Source organism: Chiloscyllium punctatum, chromosome 9 (assembly GCF_047496795.1).
Source record: "Chiloscyllium punctatum isolate Juve2018m chromosome 9, sChiPun1.3, whole genome shotgun sequence".
Taxonomy (NCBI): Eukaryota; Metazoa; Chordata; class Chondrichthyes; order Orectolobiformes; family Hemiscylliidae; genus Chiloscyllium; species Chiloscyllium punctatum.
The window spans coordinates 26,670,774-26,688,447 of record NC_092747.1 but is presented as its reverse complement, the minus strand read 5'-3'; the positions used below and the strand labels follow the sequence as shown (position 1 = coordinate 26,688,447).

At 39.5% G+C, this 17,674-nt stretch overlaps 1 protein-coding gene across 9 annotated transcripts in view; it reads left to right on the top strand.

The window, feature by feature from the left end:
• The window catches only part of LOC140481231 (F-BAR and double SH3 domains protein 2-like), a 245,079-nt gene that overhangs the window by 167,007 nt on the left and 60,398 nt on the right, over window positions 1-17,674 (top strand). For 6 of the 9 annotated variants that reach the window (XM_072577095.1, XM_072577094.1, XM_072577092.1 and 3 more), the window contains exons 11-13: window positions 929-1,000; window positions 7,218-7,334; window positions 7,729-7,833. In XM_072577095.1, the coding sequence (XP_072433196.1) occupies window positions 929-1,000; window positions 7,218-7,334; window positions 7,729-7,833 (294 nt within the window). The remainder of the gene's footprint in view (window positions 1-928; window positions 1,001-7,217; window positions 7,335-7,728; window positions 7,834-17,674) is intronic. The other 3 variants (XM_072577100.1, XM_072577098.1, XM_072577097.1) reach the window with 1 other exon arrangement.

Below are 17,674 nucleotides of genomic sequence, written 5' to 3'. Positions count from 1 at the left end.
GCAGATGGTGGTGTAGAGGGATTGGATATCCATCTTGAAGATGAGACATTAACGGCCAGGGAAACGGAAGTCTTGGAGGAGGTAGAGGGCGTGGGTGGGGAGTCCCTGACTAGGGGGGATAGGACAGTGTCGAGGTCGGTAGAAATGAGTTCAGTGGGGCAGGAGCATGCTGAGACAATGGGTCGGCCAGGGCGGTCATGCTTGTGGATTTTGGGAAGGAGGTAGAACCGGGCAGTGCGGGGTTCCCGGACTATGAGGTTGGAAGCTGTGGGTGGGAGATCTCCTGAGGTGATGAGGTTCTGTATGGTCTAGGAGATGATGATTTTTGCCCGAAACGTCGATTTTACTGCTCCTCAGATGCTGCCTGAACTGCTGTGCTCTTCCAGCACCACTAATCCAGAATTCTTTTTTTAACTTCGCAATCTTCTTTCCATATCAATTTTAAATCTATTGCTAGAAAATACTTAAACAATCAAGTATTTTTGGAAAATTTATTAACACGCAAGTATATTTCTTTGTCAGATGCTTGGGTTTGTTTGCTATGGCTATACCATATTTGTGCGTCAGGTTTGCAAAACTTAAGAAAATTATTTAAACCAAAGTTAGCTAAGTCCCTTTTCATCCTTGGAGATGTATGAAAGTATGTTCTCTTTGTATATGGCTGTTTTAACACAAACTCAATTTTCTTGTCTCGGTTGCTAAAATGTTTTTTATTGTAGATACATTCCTGACCTCTTGCTTTGAAAGCTTATTTTTCCTTTATTGACTAGTGATTATGTTGTTCTGTGTATGGTGTGCATGTGTGCTGAAAAGTGTTAAATGCTATTTAAGTAATCCGTAAGCTACCTGTAGATCATCTTTTTTCTCTAACCATTGTATGTCCAAGCTAACATGTTCATTTTTGAAAATTAATGTTTTTGTTGCTCAGAGTTTTAATACAGTGCAGCTTGTGGACATAGATCTCTCACCAGTCAGCACTTTGCGAATGACTTTAACAGAGGTACACGCGTCTTTGTGTACTTAGTGTTTTTTGGTGATGGTTTGGTGTGCATGTGCTTTTTTAAAAAAAGGTGCATCTTTGAATAGGCATGAGTAACAGCTCTTTTTGTATTACCGAATCACCATTGCATACATGGTGAATTTATAAATTGATGTTATGATTTTGGCTCACTTAAAATCCTTTTGCTTCTACAGCATGAAAACCGGGCTCAAATGAAAAGCATTTCTGTCTTGAAACCTTGAATTGATAAATTGCTTGAGTAAAGCTGGCATTGTCTGGGATATAAGTATGTCACAAGATTGTTGGATGTTAAATTTTTAAAATTAGCTATAATTTATTTAAGGAGAAAGTGAGGACTGCAGATGCTGGAGATCAGAGTTGAAAATGTGTTGCTGGAATCCTTGTATTTACCAACACCATGTTTCCCATGATTGTTTACTGCACATGCTCATTCTTGACTTTTTCCTAATGTGCAAAATATTAAACCAGTTTCTAAAAATTAAACCAGTTCTACTTTGTTTAATGCTTTATTTTTCTTACAACTTTTCAATGAAAGAGTACATTAGGTATTATTGTCATTAGTTGTTTCTCATTCCTTGTTAAAATATATTTATGAGAAATGTTTCTGTTCGTGCGCATAAGACCATTAGATATAGAAACAGAATTAGGGCAATTGGCTCATCAAATCTGCTTTGGCATTTCAATCATGGTTGATATGTTTCTCAACTCCATTCTCCTGCTTTTTCCCCATAATCTTTGGCACCTTTTGCCAATCAAGAACTATTTATACCTTACATGCACTCAACAGCTTGGCCTCCACAATCCTCTGTGGCAATGAGTCTCACTCACTGGCTGAACAAATTCCTCCTCATCTCAGTTGTAAAGGATCCTCCCATTAGTCTGAAGCTGTACCTTCAGGTCCGAATCTCTCCTACTTGTGGAAGCATCTTTGCCTAATGCACTCTATCCAGGCCTCTCCGTATTCTGTTAGTTTAAATGAGATCCCCCATCATCCTTCTAAACTCTTATCAGGTACAGACCCAAAGTCCTGAACTGCTCGACATATGACCAGCCCTTCATCCCAGGGTCACTTTTGTAGCCTGCTATGGACCCTCTCTAATGCCAGCACATCCTTCCTTAGATACAGGGCCCAAAACAAACTCTGTATTCCAAATACAATCTAATCAAAGCCTTATACAGCCTCATTATATATCTATATTCTAGCCCTCTTGAAATGAATGCCAACATCGTATTTACCATCCATACTGCCAATTGGACCTGCATAATAACCTTAAGAGAAATCTGATCTAGGACTCCAAGCACCTTAGTGTTTCAGATTTCCAAGGTCTTTCCCCATTTATAAATAGTCTACTACTGTATTCTTCCTGCAAAAGTGTATGACATTACATTTTCCCACATTATATTCCATTGGCCACTTTGCCCACTCTCCTATCCTGTCCAAGTCCTTCTGCAATCCCTCCCTGCTTCCTCAACACTGCCTGTGATTCCAGCTTCTCTCCCTCCAACTCTAGGGTTTATTCTGCAATATTATGATCACTGTCCCCCAAGGGATTTCTTCACCTTGTGCCCCGTGATCATGTATACTTCATTACATATCATCGCATCCAGAATTGTCTGTTCTGTAGTGGGTCTACCAAAAGCTGCTCCAAAACACCATCTTGTAGACATTCTATGCATTTTCTTGATCTGCTACCACCTAATTTTCCCAGTACACCTGCATCTTGAAGTCCCCTATGATTATTGTAAAAGTGCCTTTCTTACATGTCTTTTTGATCTCCTGATTTATTTTCTTCTTGTATCCTGAATACTGCTCAGCTGCTACGCAACACCTATTTTTTTCTTGACAGTTCCTCAACTCTACTCGCCCAGATTCTATACCTTCTGTCTCTATATTACTTATTGTTGTTGATTTTAATTTAATTTCTTACTGACTAGGCAACCCTGGCGCCCTCTGTCTGCCTGCCTTTTTGATTGGGCATAAATCCTTAGGTATTTGGTTTCCAGCCCTGACCCCCTTGCATCCACGTCTCTGTGATACTCTCAACATCATACTTGCCAATTTCAATCTATAAGTTCATTTACCTTGTTTCATATACTGCATGCATTTAAATACAAAACCCTCAGTCCTGTGTTGACCAGCCACCCTCTGGATATCAGGAAGTGCAGCCTTTATTAGTACTGGAATGTTATTCTATCACAATCTTGTGACATACAACATGGTTCTTTTTCACCTTGTTATTTGCATGATATGTAATCTAGCAGGATGCTAAATTGAACTGGACATTTTTTAACAACTGGTCAAATTTTTTTTCCTAATGTACACCCAGTTATAGGGAGACATCATTTAAATGTTTCTTGATTGGCTAACTCAAATTGCCTAATGATTTTCCATTTATAAAGACTGTAAGTGTACAGTTAACGGATTAAGCACAAGATCATTATCAACTTAGTTATAATGATTCTTGGCCAACCTGGTGAGTTTGATGGATTATTTCATTTTTGATGTCCTCCTGTCAACTCAAAATTAAGAAGCTTGTTTTTATATTTTTTGATTCCTCATCTAACCTATTCATTTCCCATGAAATAGCAGCATTGGAGCCTAGTTCACTTGAAGCATCCTGTTAAATTTTTGTCAGACTATTTGATGCATCGAGAATAAGTGTGGAAAGAAAGTAGTGAGCAGCATATTCTGCCACTCCAGTATTTTTTAAGAGGCGGCTATGGTGTACTTGTAGTATCACCAGACTAGTAACATAGAACATGGTTCCAACCCCGCCATTCAATTCATGCACCCAATTAGAAACCTGGAAACTGAAATATCCCACGCTCACTGGTTGTTGATTGTTTATGCTAGAAGTAACATCTTCAAAACAATAACTCCAATAATATGGTGTGTTTTGTCAAACAAGATTTCCTTTTCATAAATTCATATTGACTCAACTTAATTTCACTATTCTTTTTCTAAATATCTAGTTATCACATCATTTATAATTGTTAAATTTTCCATGCAGTGTGCATCAGTGTTTGCCAATTTGATTTTTGCTACATGGTTGCAGACATTAAACATCAGTCTGTTTGAAATTTCCATTTATAGATAATGGCACCAGATAAAATGAGCTAGTTATCTCCAGTTCTTGCACATTTTTCCATTTGACTTCGATAATTAGTAGCTTTAATGTGCCACCTTCTCTTCCATTGTCTCTTTGGAGGACAACTTTTCATTCACATGCCACCCTTTCTTGGAAACTGGTGTCATCAATTACATGCTGAAGATAAATCGTTTAATCACTTTTAAGCACCGTGTAAATGCCAAAGACGCATGTCGAAACTATAAATCCAGCAATTTGCAGCAGGAGGCTAACGAGTGGATATAACGTAATTATATTTCAAACAATATTGATCCAGAAGTGTCAAATGGTTGACCTATCTCTGTCTCCACTGGAGGTCTCCAGCATCATAGATACCAGTCTTTGGCCAATTTGACTTGCTGCATGAAATATCAAGAAACAGCATGAGGCACTGGATACTGCAAATACTATAGGCCCTCACAACATTCCAACAATAGCACTGAAGACCGATTTTCCAGAAACTTCCTACACTCCAAGCCAACCTGTTCTAGTACAAGTACATTTACCTGACAATGTGGAAAATTGCACAAGTATGTCCTATGCACAAAGGCAGGACAGATCTGACCTGGCCATTTGTCACTCCGTCAGCTTACTCTCGATCATCAGTAAAGTGATTTGCTTAACGTCAACCTTCTCACTAACACTTGGTTTGGGTTCTGGCAGAGCCGCTCAGCTTCTGACTTTATTACAACCTTACTTCAAATGTGGACAATGAGCTGAATTCCAGAGAATGACTGTTCCAAATGTCACTGCTGTGTTTGAGTGTGGCATCAAAGAACCACAGCAATCTGGAGTCAATGGGAATCAGAGGAATCTCTCCACTGGTTGAAGTCATATCTAGCACAAAGGAAAACTCTTATGGTTGTTCGGTATCAGCCATCTTAACTTCAGGACATCTCTGTAGGAGTTTTTCATGATAGTGTCCTAGGCCCAACTATCTTCAGCTGCTTCATCGCTCCAATTGAAAATCAGAGATGTGGAAATTTCCTGATGGTTATACAAGTTCCAACAATTCAGAACTTCCCAGACACTAAAACAACCCATGTCCATATGCTGTAAGACCTGGACAGTATCCACATTTGGGCTGACATAGGAAAAGTAATATTGTATCATGTAAATGCCAGGCAAAGGCCACCTTCAACAAGAGAGACTCTAGCCATTATACCTTGACATTGAATGTGCTGCCACACCAAATACCTCACTATCAACATCCTGAGGATCACCATTGACCAGAAACTAAACTAGACTAGCCATATAAATACAGTGCACACAAGAGCTAGTCAGGCACTAGAAGCATAGCAGCGAGTAATGGGCCTCCTTGAGTCTCCAAATCATATCCACGATCTGAGACCCAATTCAGGAGTGTGATGGAATACTCCCCACTTGTGTACATGGAGCAGCTCCAACAAACTCTCAAGAAACTTAAAACCATCCAGGACAAAGTAGTGCACTTGATTGGCACCACACACACAAACATCCATTCCTTCAACCACAAACACTCAGTAGCAACAGTGTGCACTATCTACATATTACGCTGCAGAACTTGACTAATAATCCTTAGACAACACCTTTCACAGCACTGGCGTTGTCACCCTGAAGGATATGGGCAGCAGATACATGGGAGCATGTTCCCCTCCAAACCACTCATCATCCAGACTTGGAAATATATTAGTGTTGTTGGATCAAAATCCTGGAACTCCTTTTCTAACAATATGGTGGATCTGTGTTCAGTGAATGAACTACATCAATATAAGAGGGCAGCTCTCCTCCATCCTGTCTTCAGGACAACTAGGAACAGACAATAAATGCTAGCCAGCCAGCTATGACCATGTTCCATGAGTGAATAAGAAAACATACCAAATTAATTAACCTTTCTTTTGAAAGTACAAGATGATTCTCATAATAAATTAGAAGAATTAGTACCATCCTCAAGTCAGTTATCTGCTTTGAATAAAGGTAATCATGAACTCTAAGCAAGTAACTGATTTGAAGATGTGCAGATTTCTTTTCAATTGACTTTGTAGGCATGATAGAATTTTGGAACTGGCAGATACCCATTGGATGCAAGACTGTCATTGAATAACATGAGATTCTAAAATCTTGTTCTTAAATGTATATCGTGTAAGTCCATGTACAAGTAGCCAGAATACTATGGGGGACTCGAATGTTAGTCTTTGACAACACAACCAGAATATTTAAAAGCCCAAAGAACCAAAATAGAATCAAGAATGAATCTTGCTAAAAAATCTGCTTGTCATCTGCGCTAAACTCTGAACCTGATTGTTGAAGATCAAGGGTGTCAGAGCCTGTCACTTCGCATACTGCTGGTGTACAGTCAGGCTTGCTATTTTCCCATCTGTTTTAATTGGTGTGCTAAAGATTGAGATTCAGGAAAGTAAACAGAAGCGTAGCGATGGCTTTGTTTACATTCTTGTTTTATATTATCCGATCATTTCTAACAAGATTCAAAGTTTGCAGCACACATGAAAAAGCACTTTACAAGGTCTACAATTGATATAAAAACTGCCTAACCTATGGAGGCTGGAGATTGCAATTATAAAATGTTCCATCCTTCCACTTTACTCATCCCCCAGTGTTCTTGCTTTCCTCTTCAATACATGTGATAGTTGGTGATTTATGTGAAAATAAAATGCAAAAGATTTTGCATTTAACTTATCAAGCTCATTTTGTATTTCAAGTTATTCATTTCTGCATTTAAGAAGTTTCTGAACATTGATACAAGGTATAAACTTCTACACAGATGTGCACAGATTGTCCATGTATTCGAGTATGAAATTACACCAAATTTCAATTATTTTCCCATTTCCTAATCCAGTACTTGTGAATGCATATCACCACCACAATTCCAGAAATCATTCCTGCTCATCTGCAAATTCTCATATTAGCAAATGGAATTCTAATATTCCTTTATAAGTAAGGTACAGATTAAAATAGCAGACTGTTAGCTAGTGCTTTTTAAAAGGCTTATTGAATGAAAATAAATTTCTACAGAGAACTGACAAATGCATTTTTTCTTCACCATTAATAAGTAGTACTAAATATTACAGAGTCGGCAATTGGAGTATGAATCTGGGACCACTGAGGAACACAGCCTTAACAAGGAGGCTCGTAAATGGGCAACACGTGTTGCACGAGAGCATAAAACAATCATTCATAGTCAAAGGGTAAGTGAAAAATGTTTGTAATCTATTGTATTCGAATAAAATGGGCTTGACTGTGTTCTTGACTGAGCATGGCATAATTTGTGGGTAAAATGACTTTGTGCGAGAAAAGGATCAAAATTTTGGTTCACTGAAGAGATTAATCTATATTACTAGCTTCTCTGTACACAGTTCTGTTAAATTAACCTCAATAATAAGGTCATGTTACGTAAATAAAGCTTGCATCTTCTGCTGAAGCCTTTTCCCAAATTAAATGAGTAAGTCATATGATTTTATTGGCACATATCATGTTGGAACTGTACTTGATTTTCTCCCAATCTTTGACAAAGCAAACTTGAATATTTAACCAAATTCATTACAATTATGTTAGTCATTTGATTTATTTTTGAATTTACAGACATTGGATGATCTAAAGGCTCATGGAACTGTGATCTCAGAACAAGGGCGAATTGAACTAGAACAAAAAGTAGAAGAGACGAGAGAAACTATCCGAAAGGCTGAGGTAAGGGATAATGTATGGACTTTGGACAAGAAACACAGATGAATTAGTGCACCTATTTCCTCGTTGCTTTGCCAAATCCCATTAACACAAGGAGTGAAGGGGATAAGCCATGTTATTTTTATGATCTATGTTGATGTTGATGTGCATAAGTTTATATTGTTTACTTGAAGGTACCATCAAGAATACTCTAGGTAGGTTAGATTTGGCTTGTTATCATTATTTATTCCCAAAACATCCAGCATGTGAGGTTTGTTTTGCTTATGGAATTGCACTCTTTTATGAATTTTCTGGAGTTGGCTTATTGGTTTCAGGGGAAACATTGCTTTGGATAGTCCCAGAGGATAATCAGTAGTTGCTAAGTGAATGAAATCAATGCAGCAGTTCTTCGTAAAATGATGGACCACTGTGCTTGCAACTAAAGCACATGAATGCATGTTTCAACCGCATGTATCATCCAGATAGAGTCTTTAGTATTATCCCTTCAGTCTTTTTGTAATCTCCAGCCATATTGATTGGTTTACTATTAAATTTGTGCATTCTGTCCATGGTTGCTTATCATTGTGTACACCTTGCACTTTTGTTTCATCTCAACTCTTGATTTACTGCATCTGATTAAATTTTATCCCTTGTGCCTCCCACTATTTCGTAAAATCCTCTCTACTTGCCACTAACAAGAACATTGGCCCCACTGCAATTAGCTTGGTATTGTCCCAATAGTACACTTCCCACTTTCCTTAGTACTGGTGTCAGTGCTCCAGTAAGCACAAACCATTTCTCCCACAGCAGTCATTAAGCAATGTTAAGTCCCAGTTGAGTTGGTCCAGCTTGCTCCTGGGATGCATTTCTGAGAAAAGTTTGTTATTTAGTTCAGTTTCTGATTCTATAATTTGGTGATGCCTCAGATAATGCCAAGTTAAAGCTTATTGAAAAGAATGGCTGAAGAAATCTGTAAGAAGGTTGATGGTAATGGATCGTAAACGTAGTCTGTTGATGGAGGATTTCTTAACTATTAAAAAAAAATAACAACAGATGGCTGTACACCAATCTTACTTGCATTGTAATGTTTACTGAGCAATGTTAGTAGCAATGTTAGTTGCAAGCTGTGGATAGACTAATGAGAATCTAAAAAATTGTCTCTAATAGACAGAGTGCAAACATTTGCTGTCTTAAAGTTGGAAGAGCTTTACCACATTTTGATATTGTGTTTTTAATATTCTTCAGTTTGTGTGGTAGCTTGATGGTGGTCGCACTTGGTGGTAAAGAAAAGTTTTTAAACTCTTAAGGAAGGAGAAACGATCTAAATAATATTTTGGTATTTGATGTATCATTCATGTACCTATTACTCATTTCCTGAAAGTTCTTTAAAGCATTTCTATTTAATCCTCTTTTAGTTTAAAACATTGCAAAATCTATTTCATGACACAAAGGAGGTTTCTTTTGTAAATTGATTATCTGAGAACATGAATAAACAGGTTGAGCATTGCAGCTATACTGTATGAATTAATTGACCAATAGAATATTGCAGAAAAGTGTATTTATAATCACCAATATCATTTAGCTGGCAACAGTTAATTAGTCACAAAATAGTTGAATTGGTAAATTGCTTTCATCAGTACTAAAACTATGTTTATGAATTAATAATGTATTTGAATATTTTATACTTCATTTATCTCTGCTTCTTTCCATATTGTCTTCGTTTGTTTTATCACCATCTCTACAGCTGTTTTGTAGCTTGCATCAGCTAACTTTTAGTTGTAATGAATGGTAGTTGTTGTAAATAGCTATTGCATTTGGCAGTAGTCATAGAGTTGTATAGCACGGAAACAGACTCTTCAGTCCAACCCGTCCATGCCGACTAGATGTCCCACCTGCCAGCGCCTGGCCCACATTCCTCCAAACCCTTCCTATTCATATACCCATTTCAATGCCCTTTAAATGTTGCAATTGTGCTAGCCTCCACCAGTTCCTCTGGCAGCTCATTCCATACACATACCACCCTCTGCGTGAAGAAGTTGCCCTTTAGGTCTCTTTTATATCTTTCCCCTCTCACCCTGAACCTATGCCCTCTAGTTCTTGACTCCCCGATCCCAGGAAAAAGACTTTGCCTATTTATCCTATCCATGCCCCTCATGATTTCATAAAACTCTATACAGTCACCCCTCAGCCTCCAATACTACAGGGAAAATAGCCCCAACCTGTTCAGCCTCTCCCTATAGCTCAAATCCTCCTACCCTGGCAACGTCCGTGTAAATCTTTTCTGAATCCTTTCAGGTTTCACAACATCTTTCCAGTAGGAAGGAGACCAGAATTGCTTGCAATATTCCAACAGTGGTCTAACCGATGTCCTGTACAGACACAACATGACCTCCTAACTCCTGTACTCCATACTCTGACCAATAAAAGAAAGCAGACCAAACGTCGCCTTCACTATATCCTATCTACCTGCGACTCCACTTTCAAGGAACTATGAACCTGTGCTCCAAGGCCTCTTTGTTCAGCAACACTCCCTAGGACCTTACCATTAAGTGTATAAGTCCTGCTAAGATTTGCTTTCCCAAAATGCAGCACCTGGCATTTATCTCCATTAAACTCCATCTGCCACTACTCAGCCCATTGGCCCATCTGGTCCAGATCCTGTTGTAATCTGAGGTAACCCTCTTTGCTGTCCACTGCACCTCCAATTTTGGTGTCATCTGCAAACTTACTAACTATCCCTCTTATGCTCACGTCCAAATCATTTATATAAATGACGAAAAGTAGTGGACAGTTGTTTCATTATGTGCATGAAAGCAAATGTGTACATCATGAACATGAAAGGTATATTTAGTAGGTTAGGTCTTTTACAAGCTGTTGACAATTTCAATATATCAACTTAAAGTCCTGTCTTTCCTGAGCGTTTTGCATTTGAATTTGAATTGAAAAATTAAGGGTAAGAGTGATGCTTAATCTTGCACCAAAGCAGCATTAGTATTAGGAGCTTCTTGAGCGTACTCCACCAATTAACAATATTATTGCTGATCTGATTGTGGCCTTAACTCCACTTTCCTTCCTGTCCCACTCAACCTTCACTCGTCAAACAAAACCACGTCTAACTTAACCTTGCATATGTTTAATGATCCAGCTTCCGATGCTGTTTGGGAAAGATAGTTCCAAATACCTAAGACCCACTGATAGAAGGAATCCTCTTCTTCACCTTGAATGGAAAACTCCTTACTTTGAAAGTGTGGCCCCAGGTTTTAAATTCCACCATGGGAGAAAGCATTCTCTCAATTTTTAGTCTGTCAAGCCCCATCAGAATATTTCATGCTTTGTTAAAATTACCTCATCCTTTTGAACTCGAGCAAGTATAGGTCTAATCTGCTCAATCTTTCCTCATAAAGCAAAACCCTTATCACAGGCATTAGCCCAGTGAACCTGCTCTAAACTGTTTCCCATGCAAGTAAGTCCCTCCTCAAATATGGTGACCAAAAATCTAAATAGTATTCTCGCTATGGTCTCACTAATGCTCTGTACAATTTTAGCACCATTTTCCTACTTTTATTGCAAAAGGGACACAATATAAGAGTAAATATTCAATTTTCCTTCCTCATATTTGTGCCTTTTGTTGTACTTGCATTTGGCACTTAGTGAGTCATGTACAAGGACACCCAGCGCCCTCTGTAATGAAATAATCTGTACCCATTTAAGTGTTGTTCTACTTCTCTATTCTTCCTGCCAAAGTGGACTACGTTCATAGAATCACAGAGTAGAGATGAGGGCCTTTGGCCCATCAAGTCTCCATCCGTAAAAGCTAATCTAAAACTGCACCAGTCCCACTTTCCAGCAATTGGCCTATATCATTAAACATTACAAGACCGTAAGAAATAGGAGCAGAATTAGGTCTTTGGACCATTGAGTCTGCTCTGTCATTGATCATGACTGAAACATTTCAACCCCATTCTCCTGCCTTCTCCCTGTAACCTTGATCCCCTAATTAATCAAGAATCTATCTATCAGTGCATTCCAGATTCCACCACTCTCGGAAGGAGGAAATTTTCCTTAAGTTCCCTCTAAACCTCCTGCCTTTCACCTTAAAATTGTGTCCCCTTGTAACTGGCCCTTCTCAGGGCAAGTGTTGATTTCTGTCCACCTTGTCCATACTCCTCATAATCTTATACATCTCAATTAGGTCTCCTCTTTGCCTTCTCTGCTCTAAAGGAAAAAAAATCCATGAAGACCCCTCTTCAGAGCTAAACTGCTCCATCTCAGACAATATCCTGGTGAATCTCCTCTGCACTTGTGACCAGAAATGCACATAATATTTCAGTTGAGGTCTCACCAAAGTTTTGTACAGCTCCAACATAACCTCCATGTTGTTATAAATTATGGCATGACTAATAAAGAGAAATGCCCTTATAACTTTTTAACTACTATATTAACCTGTCCTGCTGCCTTCAGAGATCTGTTGGCAAGTACCCCAAGATCATCTTGACCCTCTGAACTTTCTGGTTTCCTGCCATTCATTGAGTACTCCCTTGCCTTGTTACGTCTCCCAAAGTGCATCACCTCACACTTATCAGGGTTAAATTCCATCTGCTACTGGTCTGCTCATCTGACCAATCCATCTATATCCTCCTTTAACCTAAGACTTCCTTCCTGTCAACTACTCAGCGAGTCTTCATGCCATCCATAAACTTTCTTATCATCCCCTCCCACCACATTTACTTCTATATAATTTATGTAAATCACAATCAATAAGAGACCCATTGTAGATCCCTGCGGTGTGCCACTGAACACTAGCCTCCAGTCACAAAACAGACTTTCACCACCACCCTCTCTCATTTCATTATGCTAATTTTGAATCCAGCTTGTCAAATTACCCTCGATCCCATGTCCTTTTACCTTCTTTATCAGTCTCCCATGTGGGGCATTTTCAAAGACTGCTGAAATCAATGTAAACTATATGGACAGCACTACACACTTGGTCACTCGAGAAATTCAATCAAAACTGTTAGGCAAGATATCTCTCTGATAAAGCCATGCTGACTATCCATGATCACACTTTGTCTCTCCAAGTGGAGATTCACTCTCTCCTTCAGGATTTTCTCCAGTAGTTTTCCTACTATTAATGTGAGATTTGCTGGTCTGTAATTCCCTGGTTTGTCATTACCGTCCTTCTTGAGAAGTGGAACCACATTAGATGTCCTTCAGTCCTTGGGCACCTGTGTGGCTAGAAATTTCCTCCTTTGTGTCACACAGCAGCCTGGGATACAACTCATCCAGACTAGAGGATTTGTCCACTTTTAAGCCTACCAAAACCTCCAATATCTTCTCACCCGCTAAGTCAAACTGCTCAAAAACCTCACAGTCCTTCTTCCTGAGTTCTATATCAATTTAGTCATCTTCCATGGTAAAGACCGATTTGAAGGACAGTCAGTTCTGCTGTAATACAACAGTTCCATTCTCGTAAGATCTCTAGTTATAAGAAAATCGAACAATAGCTATGCCATTTAAACTAATGGGGCCGGAATTGCATTATAGGCAATACACATATTAAAAGTTCGTGCTTTGGAAACAGTGTCCCCAATATGCCAATTGCATTACAGCGAACTCATTTTAGCGAAACACACATTATATCAGAACGACCTGTACTCATTTAACGCCCTACCTTTGTCCTTTGGCCCTGCATGCAGATTGTCCCCTTCGTCCCTAATGGACCCTACTCTTCCTCTGGATATCCTCTTTTTCTTGATATGCTTATGGAATATCTTAGGCTTCTACCTAATCTTACACACCAGTGCTTAATCATTCATAAGTCTCCTCGCACTTCCACCAGGGCCACCACTTTGCTCCCTTTGTGCTTGTGAAAAGTCTCTCTTTTCCTTCTTATCCAGTCTTGATAATTCTTAGATGTTCAGGGTTCTCTATGCTTATTCCTGCATTTCACCCTAAAGGCTGTAGGGCCTGTACACTGTCTGTACTCTGGCCAGATCATGCCTTATCTTAATAAAATCCACAGCCCCCAATCCAAAACCCTTTTTGCAGATCATCTTTTTCCTTTTCCATAACAAACTTAAAATGTATGGTGTTGAGATTGCTATCACTAAACTGCTCTTCCACTATCACCTCAAACACCTGTCTGGCTTCATTCTACAGAATTGAGTCCAGCACAGTGCTATCTTTTACATGTTGATATAAAAAGGTCTCCCGAACACATTTCCTGAAATCTACCCCCTCTAAATCTTGTAGAAGATGACTATCCCAATTAATGTTTGGGAAGTTGAAATCCTCTAATAATTAATTATTGTTTTTATACAGTTAAGTGAATTGTCTACATATCTGCCCTGTTTACTATTTGGGGATCAATAATACATTCTCAACAATATAACTGTTGCCTTTTTATTCTTCAGATCTACCCACAAAGCCTCATTTGAAGACCCTTCCAAGATATTATGCCCCCTTGCTGCAGTCACAGCCTCCTGAATTAATAATATGACACCATCTACTCTTTTACACCCTTCCCTGTACTGCCTGAAGTTTCAATACCCTGGAACTTGAGTTGCTAGTCCTGTCCTTCCCTCGACCAAGACTCCATGGTGGCATCGCAATTCCATCTGTCAAACCATGCCAATAATACTTGGAGTCTTAACTGTAATACTCCTAGCATTTCCAGCCTTGCCTTACTCACTTGAGATGCAACATGCTAAACCCCCTCTGCCATGGTTCCTTTACTAAAATATGTTGTTTCCTAATGTATCAACATTCTCTGTCCCCTCTCCTTGCTGAACGTGTTTCAATTCCTCAGCACTGGCAAACCCTCCCACAACGATATTGATCCCATTCTAGGTCAAGCGCAGACCTATTCGTACAGGTCCAATCTTCCCTACCTGCTTCATCAACTGAAATGTTTACCCAATCACTTGACCTACCTTAACCCTTTTGTACTTGTACTTGTACTTGTTTTAATAGCCTTCCTCGGAACTTGATTTCTAGCTATTTTCATATTTTCACCAAATTTAGCTATGTACACTTCATCCAAGTCATTAATATAGATCAGGAATAAAAGGAGCTGAATGTGTTTGTAATGACTGTGATCTCGAGCTTGGATTTTAGATCAGTGAATATGAAACAAGAAAGAAAGGAAAATGAAGTAAAAGCAAAAGAAAAACTGCTGATGCTGGGATTCTGAAGCAAAGACTGAAAAGTGTATAAACACCTAGCAAGAGCAAGTCAGTGAACATCAACAACAATAACAGAGCACACTACTTATTAGATACTCCCTGGAGTATATTGCAGAGAGCTGCAAACGAAGAGGAAGAGAAGAGAAATGAACACATTACAGGAGAAGAACTGGAATGACTATAAAATATTTAAATGAAAATCAGAATGGATAAATGGCAGCAACAGCCTTTAATGAGATAATAGGAAACATACTGACAGAAATAAATTAAGAGTATGTAGGAAGAAGTGAGTATGTGTGAATAGCTGGGGAGAAGGGGCAGTGGCAGAGGGGGTATAAGCACAAAGAAGCAAAGCAGAACCAACTCCAGCAGCCTGCAAAAAGAAAAAGGCAGATTTAAGCCAAAAGTGCAGACCACCTTTGGTCAGTTTTACAGTGGAGGTTCCCCAGCCTAAACACAAATCGGTTCTTTCCAAAAATATCAACACATCCATCCCATCACTGGCCTTTCCTGATGAAAAGAAAATAGGGAGTTCAGTTTAGATTTAGAGGACAAAGGCTAATGAATAAGTCAGTGATAATGCTGATGTCAGCACCCTTGCAGCCATTTAATTCCCTGCTGAGCATTGTGGCTGGCAATGTGAGACTGTACTTTCAAACAGAAATTTTTTTTTAAATGGTAACTGTATCTGATCAGTGTAGAGTAGATCACAGAGTGAACTAAAAATGCAACATACTACTAGAAAGGCCATACATACTAAGTACTATCTCATCCTGAAAGAGGGGACAGTAGTTTTGCATGAAATATTCAGCAAAAGGGCAGAACTTTTGTGGTGATTTGAAGAGGAATTTTGATTGTTAGAGAGACCAAAGTGATATCTTCGATATCATGTTGCAGTTGGATGATGATTGAGCATCTCGTCTACGGTGATGGAAGGGACTCCTTACTTGAGGACATCTTAGCAGTTGTGGGTGGTGTGTTCTGGACCAGATCTGTTGGAGGCAATGAAATTGGGAGAAAGGAATGGGGTCCTTTTGAGGAAGCAGAAAAGAAAGAAAGAAATATAATCCAGAAAGTTGGAAGTTTATAATAGATAAACCCTTTCCCAGATAGAATACTGCAGAAAGGGGCGAATTTCAAGTGGACACGACAAAACTGCAGAATAGTTGGAATTTTAAAGCATCATTCATTGCATTCTCGATCAGATGAAAGCAAGAAACTTCAGCAACACAGTCATCAATGCATTGTTAAACATGATCAAAAGAAATGAGAAAGAAAAAAAATTTCCTCATCTCTGTGCTGAAAAGGTAACTTTGAATTTTAAGACTGTGCACCCAGGTCCTGGACTGACCCACAAGAGAAAACTTGCTTTCCATATTCATCATGTCACGATCTTATACACATCAATCAAGTCATAGAGTCACAGAGATGTACAGCATGGAAACAGACCCTTCGGTCTAACCCGTCCATGCAGATCAGATATCCCAACCCAATCTCGTCCCACCTGCCAGCACCCGACCCATATCCCTCCAAACCCTTCCTATTCATATACCCATCCAAATGCCTCTTAAATGTTGCAATTGTACCAGCTTCCACCACTTCCTCTGGCAGCTTATTCCATACATGTACCACCCTCTGCATGAAAACGTTGCCCCTTTGGTCTCTTTTATATCTTTCCCTTCTCGCCCTAAACCTATACCCTCTAGTTCTGGACTCCCCTCCCCCAGGGAAAAGACTTTGTCTGTTTATCCTATCCATGCCCCTCATAATTTTGTAAACGTCTGTATAGATTTACCCCACAGCCTCCGACGCTCCAGGGAAAGCAGCCCCAGCCTGTTCAGCCTCTCCCTGTAGATCAGATCCTCCAACCCTGGCAACATCCTTGTAGATCTTTTCTGAACCCTTTCAAGTTTCACAACATCTTTCTGATAGGAAGGAAACCAGAATTGCACGCAATATTCCAACAGTGGCCTAGCCAATGTCCTGTATAGACACATGACCTCCCAACTCCTGTACTCAATACTCCGACCAATAAAAGAAAGCATACCAAACGCCGCCTTCTCTATCCTATCAACCTGTGACTCCACTTTCAAGGAGCTATGAACCTGCACTCCAAGGCCTCTTTGTTCAGCAACACTCCCTAGGACCTTACCATTAAGTGTATAAGTCCTGCTAAGATTTGCTTTCCCAAAATGCAGCACCTCACATTTATCTGAATTAAACTCCATCTGCCACTTCTCAGCCCATTGGCCTACCTGGTCCAGATCCTGTTGTAATCTGAGGTAACCCTTTTCGCTGTCCACTACACCTCCAATTTTGGTGTCATCTGCAAACTTACTAACTGTACCTCTTATGCTCACATCCAAATTATTTATGTAAATGACAAAAAGAAGAGGGCCCAGCACCAATCCTTGTGGCACTCCACTGGTCACAGGCCTCCAGTCTGAAAAACAACCCTCCAACACCACCCTTTGCCTTCTACCTTTTGAGCCAGTTCTGTATCCAAATGGCTAGTTCTCCCTGTATTCCATGAGATCTAATCTTGCTATTCAGTCTCCTATGGGGAACCTTGTCAAACGCCTTACTGAAGTCCACATAGATCACATCTACTGCTCTGCCCTCATCAACCTTCTTTGTTACTTCTTCAAAAAAACTCAATCAAGTTTGTGAGACATGATTTC